The sequence below is a fragment of the Thunnus thynnus genome, chromosome 9 (assembly GCF_963924715.1).
Source record: "Thunnus thynnus chromosome 9, fThuThy2.1, whole genome shotgun sequence".
NCBI lineage: Eukaryota > Metazoa > Chordata > Actinopteri > Scombriformes > Scombridae > Thunnus > Thunnus thynnus.
Genome location: NC_089525.1, coordinates 22403693 through 22416423, shown reverse-complemented (window position 1 = coordinate 22416423; position 12731 = coordinate 22403693). Strand labels below are relative to the sequence as shown.

At 39.9% G+C, this 12731-nt stretch overlaps 1 protein-coding gene across 7 annotated transcripts in view; it reads left to right on the top strand.

Annotated features, from left to right (window-relative positions):
• The window catches only part of diaph2 (diaphanous-related formin 2), a 381473-nt gene that overhangs the window by 271121 nt on the left and 97621 nt on the right, over positions 1-12731 (top strand). For all 7 annotated transcript variants that reach the window (XM_067599729.1, XM_067599728.1, XM_067599726.1 and 4 more), the window contains one exon: positions 3798-3922. In XM_067599729.1, coding sequence (XP_067455830.1) covers positions 3798-3922 — 125 coding nt within the window. The remainder of the gene's footprint in view (positions 1-3797; positions 3923-12731) is intronic.

Sequence of the window (12731 nt, the reverse complement as noted above, 5' to 3'; positions counted from 1 at the left end):
CTCATTGTTTGTCTTGTTTCTGCAGTTGTGTTTACTTTTAGTCACTCTATCAGTTCACTGTATCATTAAAGATGGCATGTTTTCAACCAGCGTTTTCAGTCTGTTGACATAAATAGTGGTCAGAAAATGCTTTCATGTAGCTCTTATTGTGTGTATATATATATATATATATATATATGTATGTATACATATAGTATGCCTATTTCTACTCTCTCTGTTTATGCATCTCTTATGTGTGTCTGTCTGTCTTTATCTTCCCCTCATCTCTGTTTTTCACACACCCACAAACATACACTTACTTGGGTAAGTCGATGAATCCATTTATGAACGACCTTCTCCTTTGGTTTTATGTTGCATTTGTCTTTGTTTGCACAAGTGTGTAGATTATTTAAAACTTGATCTTTTATGCTATGTTGGCAGCAACGTTCAAAATAAATCTCAATTTCCTTTGTAACCTTTGGCGGCATCGCAAGAGCACTGGATGAAAGATTGGTATTATTTGTCTATAAATCAAAATGAAAATTGCCCCCTTCTACAAATGACTGAATATAAAGTTGACATGTTCACATTATAGCAGTTGATTTGGTATTGTGAGCTACACAGTATTTTTCCCTGGCAGTTTATTTGAAGGAAACAGGGCAAAGCTTAATGAAATACTTGTTGTCTGTCTTTTGTTCATGGGGATGAGTAATCCATCAAGAGTCAGTATTACAGAACTCATATCAGTAACTGAAGGGTGTTGACCACAAAGGAGTTTTTTATGTCGTCTGTGTTTTTCACAGAAGTTAACTTCATGTTAACTTCTTGTCTTTCAAATAAGACTAAATGGCTTTTGTCATATTTGTACTTGTCCTTCTTGCATCACTCAATACATGCAGTTATTTCAATTGCATGACAAGAGTGTAGCCAACTAAATTAATACAGCAGACAACTTAAAGGAAGGACATGTTTTTTTTTCTTTGCATAAGAAGTTACCTAAGAAAAACAGTCTCTGGCTTAGAAACCTGGAGATATTTCTTTCAGCATCATTGAAAGACACTGGCAGGCCTTGCTGATAGCAGTCATTAGAATAATTTTACATGTTTCACAAATCCTCTCTGTTTGGAAAGACAGAATATACAACCCCCTATATCCCCTCTGTTCCTCCTCTGATCCACTTGAAATGTGTATTCAGAAGATACCAGTGTTGCCATGTTTTGTCCCCTGAAAATAGCAGTGTTATTTTTGTGGTAATTTTACTAATGATATCCCAAAAGAACCCATGCTACATTCTGTAGACGCAAGATTATTAGAGCAAAAAAAGGGTAGTAATATTAATGTATATGTATTTCTGAAAAGCATAAACTGACATATAACAGCAAAAGATACATAAATAAGTTAACTCTGTTCTGTATGAAGATCAAAACACTATATACACTTTATTCACCACATTTATGTGTGCCAGTTTGTCTCAACAATAAATAATTCCCATGTAAACAATAGTCTGTATTGTAGTCCCTTGGCTTCACTCTGATCCTGTAAATGGCTCCCTTGAAACACCATCATGGTTCGCTTCAGTCTCTGTTTCTTGGCTTCTATGGTTACTGTAATGAGTGTTACAGCCAAATTATTACCCAATACTATTACTCATGCCACAAGCAACTATTATAACCCGCAATGAATGACAAAAAACCTTCCCATGGCGTGATACATTGATGAGGATGTAATTGTTTCTTCTCTTGCATCCATCTGTCCACCTTTCATGATGTTCACTTTCCTTTTTTCATCATTAGTGAGGCTGAGATCATAGTGACAAGAGCATGTGGATCTCAGAGGCCCTATCAGTAGAGAAATAGGCTATGTGATAGTGTGGTTTTCTCACTGTCATCCCCAGGAGTCAGTTCTGTGAGAATTGAGGAGGAGGGATTGTGAGTCTCCAAGTCACTGGATCCGTCCAGCCAGCCAGCTGGCTGTAAAGTCTAATAATGACGGTGACCTCACTCCTTACTCTTATTGTATTGCTTCTAGACTGATCACAGCAGGTCGTTTGTGTGTGTCTGTGAATGTGTGTGTGTGTTTCTTTGTGCTTTCCAGTGTGAATGCACTTTAGATACCTTTTGTATTTGTGTTGAAGGTTGTTTCGGTGTGCTGGAAGTACATGTGATCCACAATCTTGTCATCCAATCCTATTGTCAGAAAATGACAAAAAGAGAAAATCCAAGCTATAGAATTGATGTACAGCAAGACAAGTTTGACCCGTATGTCACTGAGGCCACATCTCTTGACAGCTTGTCTATTTCACCGCTCATCACTCTTCACACTTAAATTACAGTCAAGTGGATGAATTAACCTTGTAGATGTGGGGGTAGTTTAGGTTAAATAATATAAATTGTTGATGATCACCCTGATTGGTGCCCCAATTGTGGTGATCATTCAGTGTGTGAAGTAACCAGCTACAAAGTAGGATAGACCAGTCACTGTTTATACATGATAAAAAAAAAAAATCTTACATGGTGGTGATTGGCTAAAGGTTGGACACGAGTCATTTGTTCATTCACTCATATGTGTAATTTCATAGACACGAGTGATTTTAAGTACAGGTCAAAACAATCACTCATCCAAAGACTACATAATTCATGCAGCAGGGTATGTTCATTGTTTTGTTTTTTACTGTCAAGAAGGTTGTTTTATTGTCTCAACCTGTCTGTTTGCGTTTCTGATTGTCTTTAACCAACATGTGAAGGCTAGACTAGGATGCATCCACATTAATGCACTCATAAGGAAGAATCTTATTGGTTTGGTGACTATGCAACCTTTCCTCTTTCAAATGAACACAGTTCTTGACTCAAGCAGTCACAACAGGAAGACTTTAAGACCTTCTTACTTTGGTGACAACATGACCTTTAACCCAGAATCACCATCATCGTTTTCCCAATACTATACAATGTTGGCTTTGAACATAAGGGTTAACAAAGGAGATTACTAGGCTTTAGCAGAGCTCTTTTTTCATCGTGTGTCTATCTTTTGTCTGTCCTTGTCAGTTTGTGCCTCAAAGGCCAAGGGCTTTAGTTGTAAAAGAATATCAAAAGCAATTTAGATTGTGAATAAATTGCATGTTATAATAAAAACAGAGATGCTTTCAATGAAGTACTCTGTGTACTAAATGTAGCAGATATTGAAGTGCATTGACTATGAAATTGAATTAAATGTACGGCCAGAATTCAGATATTCATAAGATGAAGGTTCATTTCAAAAGAGATCAAGGCACATGTTTTAGTGACCTTCTACTTTTAACTTTAGAAAGATATTCTATTAATCGGTGGGTTTTCTTTCTTCCCCTTTTCAAGTTATTTTGAAACTCTATATGTGTATTTGTGTGTGGAAGAGATTGCATGTGTCAATAACACTAAACCCTTAACAGCAACCTAAACATGATACTGCATCCATGCTCCTGTCCCGTCTGATCCCCTAAGACGTAGCTTGCCGTTTGAAGTCTCCACTTGAAAGGCCTGATCTGAATACTGTGGATTCCACAGCAACTCTGCAAACAGTGATTACAGACTGATTAATGAGCCACTGTAGACACACACACACTGCACACGCACACACACATTCACACATGCTTACTTCTAGGCCACACAAAATGGATTATGCAGGAGTCAGTATGTCACAACTTGCAGAGTCTAACTCAGTCATAGCTGGATTTTATTCAACAAACTTTTCAGCGATCTGTGTTGTTTATATCATTACTGGAAGTGTAACTGCTGTTATTAACCAATTTATTATGTTTTTTTTTTTTGTTGCATTTTTTTCTACAGTGTCTGCTGAGATCCTAAAAGGCAGTTTGACCACCATGGAGCGTCACATTCAGAGGCTTGAGAACGACATCGAGAACTTCCCTAAAACGGACGACCAACAAGATAAGTTTGTGGAAAAGATGTCGATATCCTTTTTATAGTGGTCATTTTCACATCTTGCGTACTTCTATACTTAAATTCGCCTCCCAACATTTGTATTGTAGCATATTAGGACATTTTGTGTACCGCTTTTTTGGGAGTATTGGCAAAGGTGTATCCTGTTTGTGTTCTGCCTGGCAGCGGTAAGCAGTTTAAATCACTTGGTGTGATAGGTGGCACCAAAGGCAACTTAGGGATTGGATCTCGCTGCCGTGCTGTGAGATGTTGATCAGATCTCCCTCTTCACTCTTCCCTGGTTCCCTAGAGTGAAATCATGCCTGTGGCTATTTTTACTGCAGTCTGCCACTGCTGCCTGTCCCCTGGGGGACTCTAATAGGGGCTCTAGCCCCTCACACCAACTTATCGCCTATCCCTGATTTCATCTCCTGACCGGCCACAAGCCTCTCCACACAACTATTTGTGCACTATCTTCTCTCATGGCACCTCTCCTGTTTTGATAACGGAGTGTTTCACTTAAATCCAAGCATCTCTGCTCCCAAATTGAATTAGCCATGTCTCTGCACTTTCTTGAATGCCCTTTCTGAGAGGAAAGGTCTTCACTGTATAGGTTTGATCAATGATGGGAATCAAGTCTGTTGTCAATACCCTGAGGCTAGGGTGCTTCATGAAAAAAAAAAAAAAGAACGGAAAAAAAAACAGTAAATCAGATAGCAGTGTTTCTTGTGTTTGTCTCCAGCATTATTAAGAAAAGAAAGAATCACTCAAGAGTAATTTAACAAGTGAGTAGGCGTTTCCATATGCCAGGCGCTCACACGTAAGACAGCATTTAACCTGATTTTTGCTTCCTTTTGTCTGAGATTTATTAAGGCTGACTTTGCACATTGGGTGGTATAAGAGTAATAGCCTCCTAACACATTAACAATCTGCTCCCAAAGAAGAGCACTTAAATTTGTGTAATTAAAAAAAAAAAGAAAAAAAAAAAAACTTAAGCAAAGGCCTCCCTGGTGGCAGCTCACAGGCAGCCAAGGAAGCTGCTCTGCCCCCCCGATGTCACTATTGATTCCCAGGCTCCTTCAAGAACTAGAGGCTTGAGTGAGAGGAAATGGAGAAGTGTAGATATACTGCAGCATGGCTCTCCCTCACTGTCTGGAGTTCCTCCCCAGAGAATGGCAGAAAGAAGCTGGCTGGCCATGACCTGAAACACCCCACTTCCTCCTCTTTCCCTCTCTCCCCATCTCACCTGATCGAGTTTTGGTGCCAGGAAGGAGGCTAAAGTGGGATTTAATAAGATCTATTTTGGTTCTTGCTGTATTTAAAGTAGGCACCAGTAGGAAAGCACTGACAAGCATATATATTTCATTCTCCATCTGTGTTATGTTCTATTTAGGTGTTTTCATAATGGTAGTTTCCTTTCCCTTGTTTTTTATGAATATAAAGAAGAGAATTGCTATAATCATATAGCATATTTTTAAATCATAATTTTCACAGTGTTATTTTTTGGGATGCAGAAACATCGAGGCACAGGAAGGAGTCAAATGATACAAAGCGTATGCATATTTGTTCTCTCAGCTTCCTGGAGTGTTTGATCTGCATTTCATCTCCGGTCTATACTAACGTCGTGAAATTAATAATAATGCAATCATAATAACAAAGTGACAGACATATATTTTTTTTTTTTACTGTGTGGTTTTGGATTTAGTGCAGCGGAAAACACAGGTGTTTTCTCCTTCCAAATTGTTTTTGTCTTGATATTCACAGCACAAAATAATAGGAGGTATGCAGTTACTGTACATTTTGTGCACTTCTTTTGGAGTAGCTGTGGCTCTGTTACAGTGGGACATTTGTGTTTGTGTTCTTATGTCTCAGTTTAACCCACTTCTCTGAAGTCTGTCACCCAGGACAATATTTTCTACCACTTTATACCTCCTAAGATATCAGATGTTGAGCTGTCTTTGTGCAAGCGAGCATGGTGATGAAAATGAAACCACATACACATGGAGCAAACAGAGATAAAGAGATAGAAAGCGGAGACTGTGCTTGATTTGCTGAGGTTTTAGTACCAGTGTTTGCAATGAGCTTAGGTAGCACTCTAATCTGTGTTGCACAGCAAAGTGTTGGAACAATGACAGTGTGAAATACAGTACTGTATATTTTGGGTTGACATTTCCTTTGGTACACATGAGATAGCAGAGTCGAGGCAGACATACCTTTTTAAACTTTTCCCTGGGATTAAAAAAAGGATGTTGGTTCCTTGAAGCGTGACAGATGGAAGAACAACAACAGCTAAAAGTCATGCATTTGATGCTTGAGCAACCCTGAAAAAGTTAAGTGAAGCTCTGTTGTCTTGACTGCTGGGCACTGTGATGAATGAGTCAGTCTGCATTTGTGTGCGTGTGTTTGTGTGTGTGTTAAAGAGAGGGAGAGAGGGAGAAAGGGAAAGAGTAATTTACAGTGCGTGTGTAGGTGAGTACATGTGCCTCTGTTTCACTGTGACTCTTGTCAGCTTTTTCCTGAGATTAATTTCAGGAGGCCATGGTCACTGCAAGGTATTTTAAATGTAATATGTGCCCTAAAGCAGCAGAGTTTTAATTAAACCTTCAACAATAAATTATGTTTTGTTTTTTTCACTGTGCATGATTAGTGTTCCTAATTTGTTTAGGCCTCAGAAATTTCAGGTTTTTACCCATTAAAAAGTCTGATAAATTACCAGGGCAAACAATTTGTGAAAATCCGTCATCTTTATCAGTCATCTGATGTGCTTACCTTTTAGGGGAGGTCATTCCATGTAATAATATGTGAAGAAATTCACCCTGACCCATCAGCAGCAGTTATGAAATATGGAAAAAAAAGAAAAACAGAAAAAGAAGGAAGGAAGAAAAAAGGAAAGAGAGAAAGTAGAGCTTAGTGGAAGCACTTCATTTGGCTTTATTGATACATTTTTCTCTTTCCATTACTGTAATGTATGCAAATGACTGAATGGGGTGTTTGTTCAGCAGTTTAGTGATCTCTATCTGTCAGAATAAATGGGAGCCCACAAAGGCTGTAGAGTTGAGGCACAAGCCCCCAGAGAGCCCTATTTCACCAGAGAGGCAATGGCTATCACATGCACACACACACACGCACGCACGCACAGACACACACACACACACATTTCCAGTTGCTGGTGGGTATGATAGAGTAGAGCTGGGGGCTAAGAGCGGGACTCTGCATACTGGAATATTAATGGTAGTGAGGCGACTCGATGGGGATGATGAAAGACTTGACTGAACCTTGATGGATGCATGGACATGTCCAATACATCTCCCTCTGCTGTAGTCAATGCCTTAACCCAACCCACTGATATTTAGCTTAACCTTTTATTTCCCAGAAGGCCAGAGTCAGAGCACATCATTCTCGCCAATCTTCACACATTGAGTGGCAAGGAGCTGTCTTTCGGGGCCAGTTTCCTTAAGGTGGTAGATTGGTGTAACAAATTTGAACAGTTTTTTTTTGGTTTTTTTGGTTTTTTTTCTTTTTTTTGTCTCCAAATAGTCAAATACAACTAAAACTATTTCTCAAAACATCCAAAAAGGTTATGCACTCTATAACCCCAAGCTAACCCCACAGCTAAGAGTGTTTTCAATGGTAACAATTAGAGACACTTCACAAAATATAGTGATTCATGGATGCAAAATGTGTTGTTGTACCTTTACAATTTTGCAAAAGTGATCGTTTAACAACTTCTTTTCATTCCTTAGAATCCTTTTTTTTGGAAATGTTTGTGTGATTGTGTGTGTGGCATTGTTACATGGTCATTAAGTTTATCCAGTATGTCCTTGCAGCTGTTGAATTTTTCCACAACGCTGAGTGAATGGAACTGAGAAGCCTGAAGCCATTACCCATGGCCATGTATTTAGTTTGAAAATAATCTTAATTTACCCAGAATTCCTTTGTGAGATAGAAAAGGAATGGACAGCATTACCTAACGGATTAGTTTAGCTGTCTATATAAAGTGTAGATCTAAGTCAAAGTATTTCTTCATTAAACCTGCTCCTCACCACAGAGAGGGTTTTTTTTCTTATAGTGAGCATCTTGCTTAATCACCCTCTAATAAAGGAGATTTTAGTCCAGTATATCTAGCATATTGACCCCTTCCCTGTCAGTTTTCTTGCCGACATAAGGAGGTAAGTCACAGATCCAGTAGTTATCGATACCTGGTATGGATCAGGAAGTCTCAACTCCTGGAATCCTACAAGCCCACACTTCTAACAATGCCAGCTTATTACACCACCTTAGCCCACCCACACAGGGTCAGCCTAGACACACTTTCTCCCGGCCCCGGGGCTAGCCTGTAATACCACCTCTGTGGCTTGAAAATCGACAGATGCATACAGTTACCACCTTTCTGTTCTCAGAGACTTCAGTCTGATTTAGTTCACACTTCAAAAGAAGAGGTTCACTACAATGTGTTTACGAATGGCTCTTGTCAAACAGCAACAGTTTCAGACTCCGTTGGCTTCAGGCGAGGTTTGTGTTCAGGTGCAGCATTCACTTGTATCGGCACCAGGCACTTAAGGTCAAATAAATGGTTATTAGTGAAACAATAGTTCTATTTAGCAGACTGCTGAGTTCAAACTGCAGAAACATCCCCTATTAAAAGCTTGTTTTGTCTGGAGAAGCAAGGTATTGTTTGGAGAAGCTATCCCACTTTAGTACACCTTTATGTGTTTGAATGAGAAGCAAGTCAGATTATTTACAGAATCATCATGTTTATTTCTGTATGTTTGTGTATAATAAAACTGGGTTAAAACATGCTGGTGGCACTCTCAGTAGCTCTTTCTAATTTTTAAAGCATAAATACTTTGAGAGATAAACAAACACCCCCACCCCCTGCCACGCAAACACATACATAAGCTCACTCTCTTAATCACCACCTTCCTTCAAGCCCCCCCTCCTCCCCCTTCCCCACCCCCAACCCAAGTGTTTTTCTCAGCTAATGAAATTCACTGTAAACTGTGTGGCCAATTAACTGAAGCACAGATAAACCATGGAGCCAAAATTCTGTAGAAACCCGTGGAAATAAGCAGAGGGGCTTAAAACAGACTCTTTGCCTGCCTGAGTTTTGCGTCTGTATTTCACACCTCAATGCGAGTGTCCAGACTTGGATAAAGCAACAGGAAATGTAGAAAATGCAATCACTACAACAAATGGTAATCTTTCATGTAGCATTCTGAGTGTCACAGGAGATATTAAGATTTTAATTAACACATTTTAATAGGTGATTGTAAGAATAAACATTTGCTAAAATTAAAATTGTAATTCTAATAATGTTTATTGCAGAGAAAAAGCACAAAATGTGAACGAAAAATGGTTGTGAAGATTATGCTGCTGTCTTACCAAGGATTTTCTTATTCATTATTTACTCTGCTGTTTTATTACCTTTGATGACAAATATGAAATGCATTGCAATTATACAGAGTTTTTAATTACCTTAAGTAAGGCATGAACTGGCATTGTGGCAGAGTGAGTCAATTAAATTGACTTCCAAAAGTACAAACACTATAACTAACATCTGTATTTACAGCTTTAGAACTCTGTCCCACCTACTGTACCTACAGTATATCCTGTCATACTATCATACAGTACTGCTGTCACACTGCTCTGCCAAGATTCAGAGAACGCTCCGTATTTCACTGAAGTGTACAGTACAGATCACTTCTTTTTTTTATGACTGTTGCACTAATGTAAGTTAGTTAGTTATTTTAGATGCACTAAAGATCACTTTTTAATTAATCAATTTGATCTATACAAAAATGAAAGGAAAAAAAAAAAATTAAAGTCCCCATCTGAATTTATGAGAGCCCAATATGATCTTTGAATTGCTTATTGTGTCCAGCCAACAGTCCAAAGCCCAGAATTATTCAGTTAGAGCAAATCCCCACATTTGAGAAGGTGTGAGCGTCTAATGTTTGGCATTTTTGTCAATAAATGACAGTGACAATTAATTGGTTATTAAATTAGTGTCTGGTTAATCCACTAATTGAATTATCAACACATTGTTTAAGCTCTACTTATACAAATACCAATCAAGTTAGAACTCGGTACAGTGAATAGATTCACAGAACAAACATTACGTATACATTTGAATGTAGAGTGTTTGGCTTTTTAACCTTGTTACACTTGATGGATGGTATTGCAGTTTCAGCAGGTATTGCTACTACATTTGACATATTCAAACTAGAATTCTGCTGTGGCTCAGACAGCTCAGAACAGAATATGAACCGACCATGCATTTTAAACCCTGCTGAAGGGGAAAAAAAAAAAAAAATCACGTGATGTGAGTTGATTTCACAGAATATACATGTACTGCTTTGTGTGCCAACAGAAAATAATATATCGCCATCGTCTTCTTCGCAGCCTGTCTAATTCACTGCCAGACAGGAGACCATCTTGGTGCCCTCTGGTCATATGAGTGAATTCCCTAGAAGTTCTCCAATCAGTATCTTGTTAGGCTGTGACACTCAGCCTGATGTGGCAGCTCCATTAACCAGTAGAGTAAGCTGGCTGACAGGCCGCCTGGGCTGTAGCTCCCAGGGGTGGGGAGGGGGTGTGGCGTTGAAATACAGGAAATACACCCATGATGTACACTGGATCTATCCCTTTGCTCCTGAGTGAACAACTGTCATATTCCACTGATAAAGCCTCCATGCCCTGCCAGTCCTGGACGGTGTCCTTTGGGATCTGCTGTGTTCTTCTGGGATTCAGGTCTGCTCCCCTGCAGTCTAAAATGCTTCCTTATGCTTCACCTCCTGTAAACATTCTCATGGAGGTCGATAAACAAACAGCATGTTATCTACACTGTATATGAATGAGGACCAGAGCTAATGTATGGAAAAAGGATATAATGTTCTGATTAGAAAATGATTTGTTTAGCTAATCAGTTTCATCTGCTTGTCTCCATGCGTTGCTCAGCCGCTGTATAGCTTTGCCTCTACTGGCCCATGTCTCCGCTGATTATTTCTGCTCTACAGAAAGTCGGGCTAAGGACCCAGTGGCAGCAGCACCAATCTGCACCTCATTACTTCCCCAAAAGGCCTGGGCTTAGTGCAGGGTAATAGACAGAGGCCCAGCCGCCCTCATTTGTCATGGGCTCCTGGGTTTGATGCAAAGCCCCCCTTGAGCACTTGTTGCTGAGCTCTAATCCTGCAGTAGACACCAGCCACACTTCTCTGCTTAGCCATCCCCTCTCTCCACCGTCATGGCTCATGATTTCACTTTCATTTGATGTTTTAATGAAATCCCTGAGACTCAGTTGAATGGCGGGCCCATTGTTGGCAAATTATTCTATCAAATGCAAGTGGAAGGGAAACGTGACTGGAGTTATTTGTCTAGTAAATATGAGCCACCAAGGGTTTACAGTGTTTTTCAGCATGTGAATCCACAACAGAAGATGATTGGAGTTAAACGACACAGGTTGAATCACAGGAAAACGCATTTAGCCTAAATGGCACATAGAATGCTGTCATCATGGTCTTGATAGCCCCATGTAATACCAATTCGTACAATTTCTGTAATAACTAATAATAATGCTAGCACTGACATAGCAGAAGTTAATTGTAAAATTAGTCGCGTGAAATGTACTCAGTGCTGGTAGATAGGTAGTGTGCAGAGCAGACATTCATTCAATGGCTGACATTTATTCCCGCGCAGACCAGTATATTACCTAGTTGTACCATTTGTTGTGCCTTATTGCAAATAAGTGCCATGGGGCAGCACCCAAAAGTCTGGAGAAAGCTCCTTGATGAAAAGCCCTGAGTATCATTAGCTAAGGTCGCTGTGTGTGCCAGTTGAAAGCCTCTCTAAAATGTAAATCAAACTAATGCCCAAACACTTCCTCCTCCTTTCCCCACAGTTGTGTTATTATTTCTTGCTGATGCTGTCGAGGGAATTTAGTGGTGTTCTGCTGTTTGCTACTGGGCTCTCTGTTGATTTCTAACTTTGTGCCGTGGTGGCTATCCTTCCTCTCCCCTGACAAGACCCAGGGATCACTGTGTCTGCATGACTGCAGGCCATCTCTCCGGCAGCCTGCTCATATACCTGGCCCCGCAAACGATTAGCCGAACTTATTGACTGCATTTGAACGCTTTGGAGCAATTAGTTGCTTCATTATGCAAATAAAGCGCACTAATTACCTCACGTGTGCTAATTGATTATAAGATACGGTATATGGTCAACACTGGGGTTGACTCCTTCAAAAAGATTTGGCCTTCAACAGTTTAAACCGTGCACTTTGAGAATAAATTAATGATGGCAAATAACACAGTGGGCCATTTCCCCGGCATGTCACTGCACACTGCACACGCAAATTTGAGGCACAATAGAAAAGATTGAGGAGAAAGAGATCTCTAATTAAAATGAATCCGTGACAGTCAGAAACACTAACAGTTACAAACGGCAATCTGATGGTAGTCAACAGGGGATTCTCCATTAATTGGCAAAATGAGGCTCATCAATCACACAGAGGGGGAATTCTGCACAGACAGTATCCTGTCAGAGTCACCCACTGTGGGGGGAGCAGCATGACGTGTGTCTCAGGGACAGATTCATGTAGAGAGGGAACAGTTTCTTCTCATCTCTCTCTCTCTCTCTCTCTCTCTCTCTTTCTCTCTCCCTTTCTCTCAGACTATGTTTCTCACCACATGTGGCTCTCAGTAGACATCTCTCCAACTCATTCTGACAGGCTTTGTTTTTCCTTGTCGCATTTCAAATGGGGATTGGCTGGCATTCTCTGCCAGTCAAGGCCGAGACAGAATTGTCAAAACACACTGTTGAATTTCAGCTTTTAGAGGATATTCT